This window comes from Callorhinus ursinus, unplaced genomic scaffold (genome assembly GCF_003265705.2).
Source record: "Callorhinus ursinus isolate GAN/ISIS: 27379988/994484 unplaced genomic scaffold, GSC_fseal_2.0 scaffold2, whole genome shotgun sequence".
Lineage (NCBI taxonomy): Eukaryota > Metazoa > Chordata > Mammalia > Carnivora > Otariidae > Callorhinus > Callorhinus ursinus.
Window position 1 is genome coordinate 59986243 of NW_027397064.1, and position 18664 is coordinate 60004906.

Here is an 18664-nt window from a genome sequence, read left to right on the forward strand (position 1 = left end):
GAGTGGGGGGAAAATAAGACCAAAAGCAACAAAGAGGAGAAAGGAATAGAGAACATCTCCAAAAACACTACCTTTACAGGTAACACAATGTTTCTAAATTCATATCTATCAATAATCACTCTGAATGTAAATGGACTAAATGCTCCAAACAAAAGACACAGGGTATCAGAATGGATAAAAAAACAAGACCCATCTAAAATATTCACGGCTGCTTCTTAGGAGAAAGGGACTGAAACAAGACAAGATTAGTGGCAAGACAACCTATTAGCAGATAGCAAAAGTACCACAAATGAGAAATTAGATGACCTGAACTAAGAAGAATAATGATGATGGAGAGAATGAGTTAAATTAGAGAAATTTAAATGATAAAAAAGACAGCATTTGGTAACCCTCTGAAGGTAGAGAATGATGGTAGTCTCTCACTGTAAAGTAATGGTCTTCCAGTGTTCACCTTCAGGTGGTTTGATAGTGGGGTTTTGGTTTTGGGTTTTTTAAAAGCACACTGACTGAGAGAGAGTAGATGTCCAATTTTTCCCTTTCCTTTTAAAATGTTGATAATTGGATTTGAAAGGCTTTGTTCTCTGTTACAACCTTAGAAGATAGCAACCGATGGACCCAATGTACATCTTATATGAGTGATTTCTTTTTTCTTCCAAGTCCCTAAAAAAAAAATGATTTCACATGGTAAGCATTTAGTAAATATTTGTTGGATGAATGAGTGAATGTGGGAACTTAAGCATAAGCTGTGACTTTAAAATGCCATTTGAAATACTTGAAAAACGATAATAATCAAAGCAGGAAAAAAATGACTGAAACCCGAAATTAACATTTTGCTGCATTGAGAAGCTAAGATTATGCTTATAGTAGCTGTTATTTTCCTTAAATATATTACTTCTTTTTAAGCAAAAAAAAAAAATGTGGTTTAAAATGAGAGGGCATTATATACGAGTGGTATTTCTGGGCATTACTTTACTTGAAATGCCTGTGCAAACAGACTGTGCACCACAGCACAGACTGTACACTTTACAGTGCTACTGCATGACAGGAAAAAGGGGTGGGGGAACATGGTGCTGTGAGGGCTAGTCAATAATGGAAAACTGATCACATAGGATACAAGAGTTTGGTATGGAAGAAACGTTAGCCTGGAGCTCTTTAAAAAGTGAATTTTTTCTTAGGATCAAAAATGAAAATTATATTCCTTACTTCCTATTCCAAACGTCTGTGAACTGAAGTTTCTTTTTTTTTAGGGGGAAGGAGGAGAGGAAGAGGGAGGGAGAGAATCTTAAGCAGGATCCATGCCCAGCATGGAGCCAGACACAGGGCTCTATCTCTCGACCCTGAGATCATGAGCTGAGTCGAAATCAAGAGTCAGACACCCAGCTGACTGAGCCACTCAGGCACCCATGTGAAATGAAGTTTCTGAAGTCCTGGACAGGTGCCATATCTACCTCATTATACTATTTGAGAACATGAAGTCATCGGTTTTGTTATTTACATTCAATTTATCATTTTAAAAAAAATCTTAAAAGAGTTCACAACTCATTAAATTAAAACATTTTAAATAGAAAATATGTGTAAATCTTTACCTATATTTCTGACAATTTCATCAAGATAAAATCCTAAAAAAAAAAGGAATAAATATTTCAAAGGGTACTGACATAACTGAGACAACCCCTTGACTCTTTAATGATACCAATAAAATCTGAATAAACCAGATTTTCTTCAATGGGTAATGCATAAGCATGCAATGAGCAATTTTCAAAAATAAGACAATTAAGTATTTAGTAAGTACCCTCCCTATGCAATGGCATTTGTGTTGGGTTTTGTAAAAGTAATCCAAGGAACCTATAGTCTTCTGGGGAGATATTTACTGGTTGGCCTATGGGTACCATGCTTAGTGCAGGTGATAAGAAGACAAACAGGATTCAGATGCCTGCAGAAATTCCTTTCCCATGTTTTAGAGTTAAGGTAATACAAAATGCTCCAAGTTTTCTTTTAGGACAAGGTCATGTAAAACAATAAAACCTTAAGGAGAAAATCATACAAGTAAAAATGATGTAATCTAAAGATGGTATCATTTTATTGTTTTCCTAAAATTACCATGAAAAATTTCTATAAAGAAATATACTATTCCACTCCCTCCATAAAGATCTTTGCACATATCCATACAAACATCAAATCTTTTCAGTCTTCTCTTTTATGATCTGAGTTTCTAACTACACACACTCTCTCTTCAAAAAATCTAGTATATAGCAAAAATCAATTTGTGGTGTGTTTTGTGTAATAAGCTCAACTCCATTTTCTCTTTGATGAGTGAAGAACCCAAACAGTTTAATAAGACTCTTTGCGTTAATCAACATAGAACTGAGAAAAGATTCCAAGTCTTTCTAACAACTAATAAGGTAGTTAAAGCTATTTCCTTGGGTATACTTCAGGGCAATTTGGTTTGGGTCTAACGAACTGCCAACATTCTCAAAGAACATTATAAAGAAATGATCACACTATAAGATACAAAGATTCAAACGAAAGCAATAGCTTTCTTGAATTTCAAAAAAGAAAATAAGCAATTTACCAGAAAATAAGACAATTGGATATTTAATATCCATTCTACAACCATTTACTGAGCATATTATGTAGCAGGTAGGCACTAGGGATACATGTAAAATGATGTAAGTCCTGGAAGAACTGATAGTTTAGAGAAGGAGATATTAAAAGAAAATCTACCATTATGACAATGAGTTAAGTGTCAAAACAGAACTATAGATGAGTTATTATGGGAAAGGGAAAAGCGCCCATTTAAGTGAAAGGCTTCTAGGAGAGGGTAACAAGGTAAATGTACCGCCAGGAATTATCAACTAAATAATGGAGAAATGGCAAACATTTAAAGATGCTCAAAACTCTCCTATCTTAACAAAACAACAAAAATAATCCCTTTGAATATGTCACATACAGCTCGTGCTCTCTCCCCACATTCATTCTTGACAGTTCTCTCTGCTGTTTCCTCATTGCCGTCTCATTTCTCATCCCACTATAATCTGCTTCTGATTCTCCAACTACACAAAAGCAACTTCCTTATTATTATTCCTTATACTGTTTATAACCAGGAGTCCTCGGGAGAATTTATAGCTAACTCAGTTTTAAGGGTCGAGATCCTTCTGAAAACCTCGTTATGGGCTATGGAACTTCTCAGAAAAAAACTGCACGTATACATACAAAAATTTCCTATATCATTTTAGGAGATTCATGGATTCCTAATAATGAACTCTTAAATCACAAATTAAAAAGCCTTGGTCTGAAAAAGCTATCCAAGACTACGGGGGTCATATCATCAGAACACAAGCCAACACGAACCAAACACAAGTGGTTAAACAGTTAGTATTCTACACCAGGAACAAAAGACATCAACTTTGTTAAAATCCATGCATTCATAATACTAAAAAACAAAAAACCAATCATCTCTGGAGGATGCTAAAAAAAAAAAAATACACTCAATAGGGATACCTCGCTGGCTCAGTCAGTAGAGCATGTGACTCTTGATCTCAGGGTTGTGAGGTCCATGTTGGGTGTACAGATTAGTTAAAAATAAAATCTTTTAAAAAACACAAAAAACAAAACAATCTAGGCAATCATTCATAGCCTCTAATGTCATGAAAAGAGAGACATCTGGAATTTGTCTTATGATGAAAAGTATGTTACATCATCCATGAAGTGTGTTTTTGCAAAAAAAAAAAAAAAAAAAAGGAAATAAGGAAATAACTGAATCCCTGCCAGTTTGCAGGTAACACATGGGAACAGAACATATTATTAAAGGATACCATGGGGATGCAATTAGTAAAGTACAGACAAAAGATCTAGATTCTTCAACAAATAAAATGTAAGGGGAGAAGGGAAACCCATAGATTTAAAAGAGAAATAACCACCAAATCCAATGTGTAGACCTTGTCTGGATCCCAAGTCAAACAAACCAACTACAAGAAACCATTTATAACAACTACAGAAATCTGAATACTGACTTGGTATCTAATGATAGTAAAGCAGAACTGTCCATTTAAAAAATGGGTTCATGGTATTGTGGTTATGTTTACTGAACAAATCCTTATCTTTTAGAGACACATACTAAAGACTATATAGATGAAATGATATGATGTCCGGGAGTTGCTTTGAAATAACCCAGGATAGGAGAGAGGATGGAATAGGAGAGAATATACATAAAACAAGATTGGTCATGAGTTGATAATTGGTGGGTACATGGAGGTTCATTAAACTCTGCTCTTTATTGTTATATATGGCTGAAATATTCTAAAATAAACAATTTATTCTTATTTATAAAGCACTGGTTTGTAACAAAGCAAAACTGAAATATTTCCTTTCTTAAAGTGAATGGGAAATAATAAGCAAGCTTCTATCTCTGGATGCTGATGCAGAAGATAGTCTATAATCACTAGTACCAGATATTCCACTGAATCCTGGAATCTCTATCCTACAAGGCATGATTGAACAGAATCGTGATACTCATCAATGACTGATGTGGCAAAGAACGACGACATGATCCAAATCTGAGTAACTGACGCTTCCTAAAAAAGATGATGATTTTATGTTTTAAATCCCAGAGGTTCAAAAGAAGGAAGAACTTTAGCCAAAGGTATGTAAGTTTTGTATGGAACTTCCAAGAGGACTTCTTAAAAGAGAGGGTGAAGTTCCTCTCCCAACTCTCCATCCTGCTGCCTTATTAAACAAGACTATGATGGCTGCAACTTCTGCAACTTCCTTGAAACACGAAGGTGAGAGCCACATCATAGGGCTACAGTGCTATGAAGTAGAAGGACCTGACCTGCCTACCTTCAGACTTCCTTCTACATGAAAAAATAAAAATAAATGTCTGTCTTACTTAAGCTACTGTGTTATTTGGGGTTTCTTTTCTGTTATACCCAGCCAAACCTGATCCTAAGTTATAAAAGAACTAAACATGCATACCTGAAAATAGGGACATATCATAAGTTACTTTTAAGCTTATTTTTTGGAGGCCAGTGGTATGATGGGTATAATAAATGAATAATAATAAATAATGAATATAATAAATACTCATTTAGCCATTATAAATTAAGTAACCAATTCTGACTCATATTTTAGTAAACAATTTTAGAATATGTTTCTACTGAATTTAATCTACTACATTCAATTAATTCAATGTATTACATCTTCTTTTGGCATTAACTTCACCTTCTATTGAGGGCTAGCTCCAATAGTTGTCATCTCATGATAAAGGAGATGCACCTGTTACAGCTCTCAGACACTAATACAGTAGGTCCTTGACAATCAACTGAACTATTTTTCTCTTCAGATAAATATTAATTATAGAAATAAGTCTATTTCTATATATCGAGTTTCCTTCATTTTAGCTTTTCAGATTTATGTAGTAATTATGCATATATGTAAAATATTTAAATATAATATCTTAAAAAAATAAGTAAACTAACTATCTTGAAGACTTTATAAAACAAAGTAAAATTGTTTATATTTCAAAATGCAAGACTACTAGTATAATTAGAAGAGCATAGTCAGGGCAAACCAACATAACTCCAAAGCAACTACTTCCCTAAAATAAGGAAAACTAACCAAAGTAACATATAAAACCTAAACAGCTTATAACTAATTTTGCAAAGAGATGAAATTCAGTAAAGCTAATTAAAAGGTATATGTTTTAAAGACTGCAAAATAAATAATGAAATTCATATATACAGCCAAACCCCCAAAAAGATACATTCAAAAATATCTGAAATTTGGCAGTTCCTCAAGAAGTTAAACATAGAATGACCATGACCCAGCAAACACACTTTTAGCTATGTACAAAAGAACTAAAGACAGGTATTCAAACAAAAACTTGTACACAAATATCACAGTAGCACTACTCATAAGAGCCAAATGGTAGAAACAATCAAAATGTCTATCAAATGATGACTGGATAAACAAAATGTGGCATAGCTCTGCAATGAAATATTACTCAGCCATGAAGAGAAATGAAGTACGACACATACTACCACATGGATGAACCTTGAACACATTAAGTGAAAGAAGCTAGACACAAAAGGCCACATATTATATAATTCTATTAATATGAAATATCTACTACAGGCAAATCCATAGAGTAAGAAAGCAGATTAGTGGTTTCTAGAGGTTGGGGAAAGAAGAAAGGGAAGTGATTGCTTAATGGATACAAAGTTTCTCTCTGGGCTGATGAAAATGTTCTGGAGGTAGGTAATAGTGATGGTTGCACAACATATGAATGTACTGAATTGTACATTTTAAAATTGTTAAAAAGGTGAATTTTATGGGTTTTTTAAAGGTTTAATTATTTATTTTAGAGGAAAGTGCACACATGAGCTGGGTGAGGGGCAGAGGGAGGAGAGAGAATCTCAAGCAGACTCGATACTAAGCATGGAGCCCGATGCGGGACTCAATCCCAGGACCCTGAGATCATAACCTGAGTTGAAATCAAGAGTCGGCAACTTAACTGAGCCACCCAGGTGTCCCGTGAATTTTATGTTTTATGCATTTTATATTTAAAAACAATCCAAAATTACCAGATTTAATGGATATACTCAGAACATTTCATCCTAAAACAAGAGAATAATATTCAAGTACGTATGGGGCATTCTCCAGAACTGATCACATATTAGGCCACAAAACAAGCCTCAACAAATTCAAAAAGATCAAAGTCACAACATGCATCTTTTCTGACTACAACGCTATGAAACTGTAAGTCAACCACAAGAAAATACCTCGAAAGATCACAAATACATGGAGGTTAAATAACATGCTATTAGACAATGAATGCATCAACCAGGAAATAAAAGAAGAAATTAAAAAGTACATGGAAACAAATGAAAATGAAAACACAATGGTTCAAAATCTTTGGGATGCAGCAAAAGTATTTCTAAGAGGGAAGTTTATAGCAATACAGGCCTACCTCAAGAAGCAAGAAAAAAAATCTTAAAAAAAAACAACCTAACCTTGTACCTAAAGAAGCTAGAAAAAGAACAAACAAAACCTAAAACCAGCAAAAGGAAGGAAACAATAAAGATTAGAGCAGAAATAAATAATAGAGAAACAAAAACAACAACAAAAAAAACACCAATAGAACAAATCAATGAAAACAGGAACTGGTTCACTGAGAAAAAAAAAATCAACAAAATTGATTAACCTCTAGCCAGACTTATCAAGAAAAAAAGAGAAAGGACTCAACTAAACAGAATCACCAATGAACCAACATCACAGAAATACAATTATAAGAGAATATTATGAAAAGCTATATGCCAACAAAATTAAATAACCTAGAAGAAATGGATAAATTCCTAGAAACATATAAACTACAAGAACTGAAACAGGAAGAAACAGAAAATTTAGACAGACTGATTACCAGCAAAGAAACTGAATCAGTAATCAAAAAACTCACAACAAACAAAAGTCCAGGACGAGATGGCTTCACAGGCAAATTCTACCAAACATTTAAAGAAAAATTAATACCAATTCTTCTCAAATTATTCCAAAAAATGGAAAAAGAAAGAATACTTTCAAATTCATTCTATGAGGCCAGCATTACCTGATACCAAAACCAGATAAAACCACACACACACACACACACACACACACACACAAACTACAGGCCAATATCTCTGATGACTATAGATGCAAAAATCCTCAACAAAACATCAGCAAACCAAATCCAACAATGCATTAAAAAAATCATTCACCACCATCACGTGGGATATACTCCTGGTTTGCAAGAGTGGTCCAATATTAGCAAATCAATCATTTTGATACACCACATTAATAAGAGAAAGGATAAGAACCATATGATCGTTTTAATAGGTACAGAAAAGCATCTGTCAAAGTACAACATCCATTCATGATAAAAACCCTCAACAAGGTAGGTTTAGAGGGAATATAACATAATAAAGGCCATCTATGAAAAACCCACAGCTAACATCATCCTCAATGGGGAAAAACTGAGAGCCTTTCCCCTAAGGTCAGGAAAAAGACAAGGATGTCCACTCTCACCACTTTTATTCAACATAGTACTGGAAGTCCTAGCCACAGCAATCAGACAAGAAAAAGAAGTAAAAGCCATCTAATTTGGTAAGAAAGAAGTAAAACTTTCACTATTTGCAGATGACATGATATGATATATAGAAAACCTGAAAGATTCCACCAAAAAAACTGCTAGAACTGATAAATGAATTCAATAAACTCCCAGGGTACAAAATCAACATTCAGAAATCTGTGGCATTTCTCTTTTTTTTTTCTTCTTTGTGGCATCTCTATACACCAATAATGAAGCAGCAGAAAGAGAAATTAAGAAAATAATCCCATTTACAACTGCACCAAAAATACTAAGATACCTAGGAATAAATCAAACCAAAGAGGTGAAAGACCTGTACTCTGAAAACTAAAACACTGATGCAAGAAAGTGAAGATGACACAACGAAAAGGAAAGCGATTCCATGCTTATGGACTGAAGAATAAATATTGTTAAAATATCCATACCCACTGCTTTGGGTACAAAGCAATCTACATATTTAATGGAATCCCTATCAAAATATCAACAGCATTTTTCACAGAACTAGAATAAACAATCCTGAAATTTGTATGGAACTACAAAAGACCCCAAATAGCCAAAGCAATCCTGAAAAGGAAAAGCAAAGCTGGAGGCATCACAATTCTGGACTTCAAGTTATATTACAAAGCTGTAGCAATTAAAACAGTATGATATGGCACAAAAACAGACATATAAATCAATGGAACAAATTAGAAAACCCAGAAATAAACCCACAACTATATGGTCAATTAATCTTTGGCAAAATAGGAAAGAATATCCAATGGGAAAAAGTCTCTTCAACAAATGGTGTTGGGAAAACTGGACAGCAACATGCAAAAGAATGAAACTGGACCACTTTCTTACACCATACACAAAAATAAATTCAAAATGGACTGATGATCTAAATGTGAGACCTGAAGCCATAAAAATCCTAGAAAAGAACACAGGCAGTAACTTCTTTGACATCAGCCATAGCAACTTCTTTCTACATATGTCTCCTGAGGCAAGGGAAAGAAAAGCAAAATAAACTATTGGGACTACACCAAAATAAAAAGCTCCTGCACAGTGAAGGAAATAATCAACAAAACTAAAAGACAACCTACAGAATGGGAGAAGATATTTGCAAATGACATATCTGATAAAGGGTCAGTATCCAAAATCTATACAGAATTTACACAACTACATCAAAAACTAATGATGTACTGTATGGTGACTAACATAACATAATAAAAAAAATAAAAATTTAAAAAAGAATTTATACAACTCAACACCCAAAAAACAAATAATCCAATTAGAAATGGGCAGAAGACATGAATAGACATTTTCCCAAAGAAGACATCCAGATGGCCAAAAGACAAATGAAGAGATGCTCAGTATCACTCATCATCAGGGAAACACAAATCAAAACTACAATGAGGTATCACCTCACACCTGCCAGAATGGCTAATATCGAAAACACAAGATGGACGCCTGGGTGGCTCAGTTGGTTAAACGACTGCCTTTGGCTCAGGTCATGATCCTGGAGTCCCAGGATCGAGTCCCACATCGGGCTCCCTGCTCAGCAGGGAGTCTGCTTCTCCCTCTGACTTTCCCCCTTCTCATGTACTCTCTCTCTCTCAAATAAATAAATCTTTAAAAAAAAAAAACACACAAGAAATAAGCGTTGGCAAGAATGTGGAGAAAAAGGGAACCTCTTGCACTGTTGGTGGGAATGCAAACTGGTGCAGCCACTCTGGAAAACAGTATGGAGATTCCTCAAAAAGTTAAAAATAGAACTACCCTATGATATAGCAACCGCACTACTGGATATTTACCTAAAGAATACAAAATTCTAATTCAAAGGAATACATGCACCCCTATATTTACAGCATTATTTACAATAGCCAAGATATGGAATCAACCCGAGTGTCCATCAATTGATGCATGGATAAAGATGATGTGTGGGGGGGTGTATAAATACATATACATATGTATTGGAATATTTGTTCAGCCATAAAAAGAATGAAATCTTGCCATTTGCAATGACATGGATGGAGCTAGAGAGTATTACACTCAGTGAAATAAGTCAGTCAGAGAAAGACAAATACCATATGATTTCACTCATATGTCGAATTCAAGAAACAAAACAAGCAAAGGGAAAAAAAAGAGAGAGAGGCAAACCAAGAAAAAGACTCTTGACTATACTGAACACACTAATGGTTACCAGAGGGAAGGTGGGTGGGGGGATGGATGAAATACATGATGGGGATTAAGGAGTGCACTTGGCCTTAATGAACACCAGGTGATTAAAATAAAAATTAAAAAAAAAAATTCAGTTTGAGTATAAAATATTATGCCTGTTTATTAATGACATTTAACTCCTCAGAGTACCATAATTTGCATAAAATACCAATTTGCTTATGTTTAAAATAAATGATCACTTCATACCCTTAGGTAAAAGATTTTATTAAAAAATCAAGTTGAAGCACACACAAAAAATATCTTCCCCAGTAACAAGGCCTTTATACACCTATAGATGTTCTTTCATGTTCACTCATAACACAAAAACAAAGCTTTTAACCAAAAGGGAATGGTTAATTATTTAACAGAATATTTTAAATGTCTAAATGAAAACTACAAAGACTATGGAACAATAATTAAACCACTGCTAATGTAATATTAATGCTATTGTTATCACAGTGTTAATGCTGTTAATATCAAGATAATATATTAACACTAAAAATGATGGAGTATCACATTTTGAAAAACCCTATGATTACTACTATAAAAAATATTTATGCATATAAATAGGGTAGAGGCATTAAGGCTGACAGTTTGCTTTTTTTCACATTTCTGTATTATCACTTTAAATTTTTTTAAAGCAGAAGTTTTTGGGGTGATTTTCCCTTATCTTTTTACCTTATTATTGAATAAAAACCTAAAAAGAACAGACCCATAAGGAAAAAAAAAAGCAACCTTTATTTCACTGTCATCTTCTTTTAGATATATATGATTTACTATTATTAAAAAATAATAAAGTCATTGATCTCAAAACATTTCCAACAGACTGAATATTTGTCCCCATAATTTTGAGTATTATGTATACTATATAGTCTAAGAATCATAATTACAAAGACATACCTTTTCTTAAGGGTTGCGGCATCATTAAGATCTGGATGAGCAAAAGGGATGTAACATCATGATAAAGAATTGGAACCTCAGGCTGTTGTTCTTCATTCCCCTGCCTAAAAGAAAAATGCATAATCACTTTAGACAATATTGATAAAGATAAAGACAATATCTTTTCTGATTCATTTTATATTTCCCATATGTCTATGGAACAGAAATCAAACTTTCATAAACGTCTGAGAAATCTCAAAAGAAAAAGGGGCCATATTTTTTGCTTAAAAATATAATCTTTTGTATCCATTTATTCCCTTAACCTCTGCCTAATATGAAAAAATTACAGAGAAAATTTATTAGATCTTACTTAAGTAAACGATTGGGATACATTAACTTGAAATGAGTCTTTCTGATTTCTTAAATTACAGAAATCAAATGAAGGATTAATTGGAACTTTAGAGGATTAGTTTCACTATAAATGGAGTGGATATAGGATACTTGCTATCACAAAGTTTGCATACAGAGTAAATGTTCACATTACGACAAATGAACAGGTACAATTCACAAGCAAGTTATACTGAAAAGGCATGGTTTTTATTTTTTGTTTCAATTTTATGACTATCACAAAAATTCAAAAAATCTTCAAAATTTTCAGTTTCAAAAAAAAGATGATAGCCAAAACAGAACTAAAACACACTATAAAAGACAAAGTAGTAAATCTTAGGAATGTATAGTACTACGAGAAACACAATATATTCTAAAGCTGGGGCGCCTAGGTGGCTCAGTCATTAAGCATCTGCCTTCGGCTCAGGTCATGGTCCCAGGGTCCTGGGATTGAGCCCTACATCAGGCTCCCTGCTCAGCGGGAAGCCTGCTTCTCCCTCCCCCAACCCCCCTGCTTGTGTTCCCTCTCTCGCTGTGTCTCTCTCTGTCAAATAAATAAATAAAATCTTTAAAAATATATATATATTCTAAAGCAGATCTCATTCTAGATCTATAAGAATTTTTAAAACCCTGTAGAAGGATACATTTTTTTTAAAGATTTTATTTATTTATTCATGAGAGACAGAGGGAGAGAGAGAAGAGAGGGAGAGAGAGAGAGAAAGAAGCAGAGGGAGAAGCAGGCTCCCAAGGAGCAGGGAGCCCGATGCGGGACTCGATCCCAGGACCCTGGGACCATGACCTGAGCCGAAGGCAGACACTCAACCATCTGAGCCACCCAGGCGCCCAGGATACATTTTTTTAATTTTTTTATTGTTATGTTAATCACCATATATTACATCATTAGTTTTTGATGCAGTGTTCCATGATTCATTGTTTGTTCATAACACCCAGTGCACCATGCAAAACGTGCCCTCCTCAATACCCATCACCAGGCTAACCCATCCCCCCACCCCCCTACCCTCTAGAACCCTCAGTTTGTTTTTCAGAGCCCATCATCTCTCATGGTTCGTCTCCCCCTCTGACATACTCCCCTTTTCTTCCTCTCCTGTTATCTTCTTCTTTTCCTTTTTTCTTAAAATATGTTGCGTTATTTGTTTCAGAAGTACAGATCTGTGATTCAACAGTCTTGCACAATTCACAGCGCTCACCGAGGATACATTTTTTTAATCATAGGTTTAATTTTTATGTCAGAAAGCAAAAGCAAATCTTAGGTTCTAGAATTGAATATATTTTGAAACTATAATTCAGACTAGATTTAGGGTGAACAAAAATTATTCAACTCTTTTATTGGGCTCCATAATTCAACAAATACTGATTACTTACTATATGTCAGGCAACAGACAGCACTGCTTTGAAGCTTTTACGTGCCAGAGGAAGACAGCTCTTTAAATGTCTCCATTCTCTACAGATATCCCTTTTTTTTTTTTTAGATTTTATTTATTTATTTGACAGAGAGAGAGAGCAGGAACACAAGCATGGGGAGTGGGAGAGGGAGAAGCAGGCCTCCGACCCAGCAGGGAGCCCGATGTGGGACTCGATCCCAGGACACTGGGATCATGACCTGAGCCGAAGGCAGACGCTTAATGACTGAGCCACCCAGGCGCCCCCTACAGATATCCCTTTATTTTACTTGTCTCCCTCTCCAAAGCTAACTTTCCATTAATGCTATGAAACCTACTATTTGTCCCTCCAGTCTCTCTTTTTTATAAGCCCAAAGTTCTTTTTTAAAAAATGGGGGAGGGGCTACCATTTGCTCATCTATTATTCAAATCCCCCCAAAAATGGTTTTCCACATGGCCAACAATGATCTCCTAATTACCAAATCTGGTGGACATTTTTCAATCTTTATCTTACTGACCTTTAACTCTGCATATGGTTGAACATTTTTGTCTAGAAAATTCTCTTGGCTTTTGTGAAACACTCTCCCAGGTTCCCTTCTAACTCTCTGATTACTTTAGTTTTCTTGACAAGTTCTTCCTCTGACTAACCTAGAAATGGTGCTGTTTCCCAAGGCTCCAATTCCCACTCTCTTTTAATATAAAGGACTCATTTTGAAAGACCTCCTAACCCATGACTCCAATCACCAGCTATATACATTGATGACTCCCAAGTCTGTATCTTTAGCTATGACTCTAACTCTCTATCTGAATAGTCACTATCTCCACTTGTATATCTAACAGGCAGCTCAACCTGAGCATGCCTGAAACTGAACTCATGATCATTCTACTCTATTCTACACAAACAACCCCTCCTAGCCATAACCAATCTACTCTCCCTTCTATGTTCTTAGTCTTGATGTGGCTTATTTATTATAACCTCTAGCAGGTAGCACAATGTCTGAATGTAATATAATATACACACAATAAAAGTATAATGAATACATAAGGCAGGATCTTGGAGATATCCTGAACCTATCTTCTCTTACTCCATATTTAATTGTCAGTAAGTCCTAACAACTATCTTTATTCTTCTTTGTCATTCTATAGCCACTGCCTTCTCAATACTCAATCTCCCCAATTTTATGTTCTCCTAATTCATCCTCTACACTGTTAAGTGCCCTGGAAAAAAGAAAAAAAGGAAACCTTTCACAGAAGCTATATCTTGTTTGCCATCATTTCCCTGATGCCTGGATTAAAACAGTTTATAAAAACCAGCTGAATAAATTTAAAAATGAAAAATGAATGGATGGCTAGATGGACAAACAGGTGGAAAAAGAGACAAAAACTGGACAGCTAATGTGGGGCTCAATCCCAGGACCCTGGGATCATGACCTGAGCCAAAGGCAGACGCTTTGACTGAGCCACCCATGGGCACCCACAAAAAAATTTTTTTTAAAAAATGGGGAATGTCCTGGGGTCCCTGGCTGGATCAGTTGGTAAAGTATGCAACTGTTGATCTCGGGGTCATGATTACAAGTCCCACATTGGGCTTAATAATTACTTTTAAAAAATGGGGAATGTTCTTCATTGGGAAACTGTCTACTATAAAGATAACTATTTTCCCAAGATTAATTTATGAATTTAAGATAATTCTAATCAAAATCACAAGTGAAGGATAGGGCTTAGAAAATGGTTCTAAAGATCATCTGGAAGAATAAGCCGGTGAGAACAGCAAAGAAAAATTGGGAAGTAGGGGATGGGATCGGGGGTGGAAGAAATGAGTGAAGCCTAATCTAATCAGAGACATACACGTAACATATCTCCTCAATAAGTAAACCAGAATGGTTCTTCTGTGATAAAATGTTTTTATCACAGACATAGGCTTGTAGGTCAACAGAACAAAGTGGAAAGTTCCTCATCAGGATCATAAAATACAAACATTTAGTACATAATACATGAGATGTAAAATTGCCAAAAAATTAGCTAGTTATTTGAAAATAAATTTTTTATCTTCACGCACTACTACTGATGAAAATAAATTTCAATATTTTAAAAAATCATCCCATAAGAAAATTCTACAAAGAATATATGAGTAGGTATTGTAAACCCTAAGGCAGGAAACACATTGTAATAGAATGTGTAATAAAACATATTCTAAAGGTAAACACCAGAACTTGAATGGGCTAGACAGGTCTTCTAAGTATGAAAGTAACCAGAAAAAATAAGAAATATGGGGCTTGACTGGTTTGGCTACATGAAATTTTCAAACCTTTAATATGTCAAGAAAAGTAATATAAAATTAAACGGCAAACGTATTTTGGAAAAAAGTTTCAACACCTATGAAAAAAATAAGGTTTACTATTTTAAGTTGTAAAGACTCACTCAGATAATTCTTTAATTAAATTCAATTTAGTTAACAGACACCATATTATTAGTTTCAAGGGTAGAATTTAGTGATTCATCAGCTGCATATAACACCCAGTGCTCTAAAATTACATCAAGTGCCCTCCTTAATGCCCATCACCCAATTATCCCTTCCCCCCACCGACCTCCCCTCCAACAACTTTGTTTCCTAGAGAAACAGAAACTTTTCTGTTTCTTATGGTTTGCCCCCCTCTCTACTTTCATCTTATTTTATTTTTCCTTCCCTTCTCCTATGTTCATCTGTTCAGTAATAGATAATTTTTTTAAATAAGATGCCAACAGAAAAATGGACAGATGTTCTAAACATATAATTAACAAAGAATATACACAAATAGCTAGTAAATATGAAACATTTATATAAAGTTAACTTTACTTTTGTTTTATTAAACAAATTTCTAATATTTGGAATCCATTTTTTTATATATCAAACTAGCCCAAAATATGTTTGTAAAGTGCTAATACTCAAGATTAACAGAAATGGGAATATCCCTACATTGCCAGTGAAAGCTTATATAGGTACAATCTTTCCAAAAAGCAATGTTGTGCTATGTAACACAGTGCCTGACACTATGTGAATATTTATAAAATAAATGACTAAAACAAAATATATGCTTTCATGTTATTTTAGAGTTCTGAGATTATATCTAACATGTCAAGAACAGCTTAATATATCATCTGATATTATGGTAGAAAAGGAGAAACAATTTAAAAGATTAACAATAGGAATGAATACATAAATTAGGTATGTTAAGGAATTTTTAATGATGTGAGAATTTGGTTGTTATGTGTTAATTTTAAAAAACAGATTCTAAAACTGGTATAGTATGATTCAAATAGTATTTAAAAATTCAGAATATATATTCAGAAAAAAAGAAACTGGAAATAAATATTTCAAAATGTTAACAATGTTAGAGGAATTCCCAGAAAACAGGACTGATTTCCCCCTTCATATTTGCTCTCATTTTTATAGTCCATGAATTCATGAAATTATAATAAACTATATATAACATGTGGGTTATAAGATTTTGGATTCTTTCAGGGAGAGAGTCCAAGATGGTGGAGGAGTAGGAGACCTTAATTTCATCTGGTCCCAGGAATTCAGCTAGATAGCTATCAAACCATTCTGAACACCTACGAACTCAACCGGAGATTGAAGAAAAGAATAGCTGCAACTCTATGAATAGAAAAGTGACCACTTTCTGCAAAGTAGGAGGTGTGGAGAAGTGAATCCGAAGCAATATATGGGAAAATAGACCGTAGGGGGAAGGGAGCCTCCGTCAGCCGGCTACTGGCAACTGATAAAGCAGCAGAGCATAAAATCAGAACTTTTAGAAGTCTGCTCTAGTGAGGGACGTCGCTCTGGTGGCTAAGCGGTGGGTAGAACCCTCGCTGGGACAGTGTGGTCTCAGGACCCTCAGGGTCACAGGAAGACCAGGAGTGCCTGAGGGCGGCAGAGCTCCCAGCTATTGGAGCAGGAGAAGCCAGCTGCAAAGAGTGAGCACTGGAGTGGGCTCTCAGCTCAGGGTTGCCATAAACCGTGATCCATGACACAGTCAGGCCACTGGCTCTCTGAGCTGGGACCCAACAAGCAGCAGAAGCGAGAAGATGCCCGTTCCTCCCCCGGGAAGGAGCAGCGTGGGAGCGGCACTACAGGAGCCTGCTGGGTTTGGAGACTCCAAACGGGGTCATGAGCCAGAGACAGAAACGCTCAGTCATAGGCCAGGTAAACACAGAATGGGGGCAGAGACCAGAGAGACAGGAGTGATTGACTGCTTTTCTCTGAGGGCTCACTGAGGAGTGGGGCCCAGAGTTTTGGGCTCTGGAGTGGAGACTGGGAGGCCACCGTTTTCATTCTTATCCTCTAAAGCTGCGGGGAAAGCCTTCAGGGAACAAAAGCCACGTAGAGCAGCAGAGCAAGCCTTAGAGCAGTAGAGCAAACTGGAGCAGATTACTTAGCCTGTCCCCAGGCAACTGCAGTGCAATTCCGCCTGGGGCAAAGACTTGAGAATCAATGCAAGAGGCTCCTCCCCCAGAAGATTAGCAAGAATATCCAGCCAAGACCAAGTTTACCCATCAATGAGAACTGCAAAACTCCAGCACTAGGGGAATACAGCACATAGAACTCATGGCTTTCCCCCCATGATTCTTTAGTCTTTCAATTTCTTTTTTTTTCTTTTTTTTTTTTTGTTTTGTTTTGGGTTTTGGGGGGGGTTGTTTTGTTAAAGTCTTTTTTAATTTTCATTCTTACAGTTATATTCTAATCTTTCAATGTATTTAATATTATTTTTGTATATATAAGTTTTTCTTCCTTTACAATTTTGAGATGTAGTTTACTCTAACAAACTGACCAAAAGACACTCAGTAGATAGTGTACTGCTCTGTTCTGTTCACTTGTTTATATAACCCTTCCTTTTGTTGTTGTTGTTTTTTCTCTTTTTTGATGTTGTTGTTTTCTTTCTCTTTTGTTTTTTGTCTTTTAATTTCCATTTTTACAGTTACAATCTATCTTTTCATTGTATTTAATTCTACTTTTGTACATATATAAGTTTTTCTTTCTTTATAATTTTGGGATCTAGTTTTCTAAAAAACAGACCAAAATACACAAAGAATCCAGTCACCCCCAGTTTCAGTCTCTTCTGATTTGTTTAGTGTGTATTTCTCTGGGATAACTGTTGCCATTTTAGTATTTTGCTCTGTCGTTCATCTATTCTTCTCTGGACAGAAGACAAGATGGAAAAACTCACCTTAAAAAAGAGAACAAGAGGTAGTACTGAGTGCCAGGGAACTAATCAATATGACATTAGCAAGATGTATTAGGATCATTCCCTGCATATTTTTGGACCATAATGCTTTGGTACTTGAACAAAATCAAAAGAAGAAAGTTGGAAAGAACTCAAATACATGGAAGCTAAAGAGTATCTTACTAAATAATGAATAGGCAACCAGGAAATTAAAGAAGAATTTTTAAAAAATCATGGAAACAAATGAAAATGAAAACACAACTGTTCAAAATCTTGGGATGCAGCAAAGGCGGTCCTAAGAGGAAAGTATATAACAATACAAGCCTTTCTCAAGAAACAAGAAAGCTCTCAAATACAAAACCTAACCCTATACCTAAAGAAGCTGGAGAAAGAACAGCAAATAAAGCCTAAACGCAGCAGGAGAAGAGAAATAACAAAGATTCGAATAGAAATCAATGAAATAGAAACCTAAAGAACAG

At 35.2% G+C, this 18664-nt stretch overlaps 1 protein-coding gene across 6 annotated transcripts in view; it reads right to left on the reverse strand.

Annotated features, from left to right (window-relative positions):
* UBR3 (ubiquitin protein ligase E3 component n-recognin 3) overlaps window positions 1-18664 on the reverse strand; it is a 237133-nt gene that overhangs the window by 30742 nt on the left and 187727 nt on the right. For all 6 annotated transcript variants that reach the window (XM_073882720.1, XM_073882741.1, XM_073882738.1 and 3 more), the window contains one exon: window positions 11216-11319. In XM_073882720.1, coding sequence (XP_073738821.1) covers window positions 11216-11319 — 104 coding nt within the window. The remainder of the gene's footprint in view (window positions 1-11215; window positions 11320-18664) is intronic.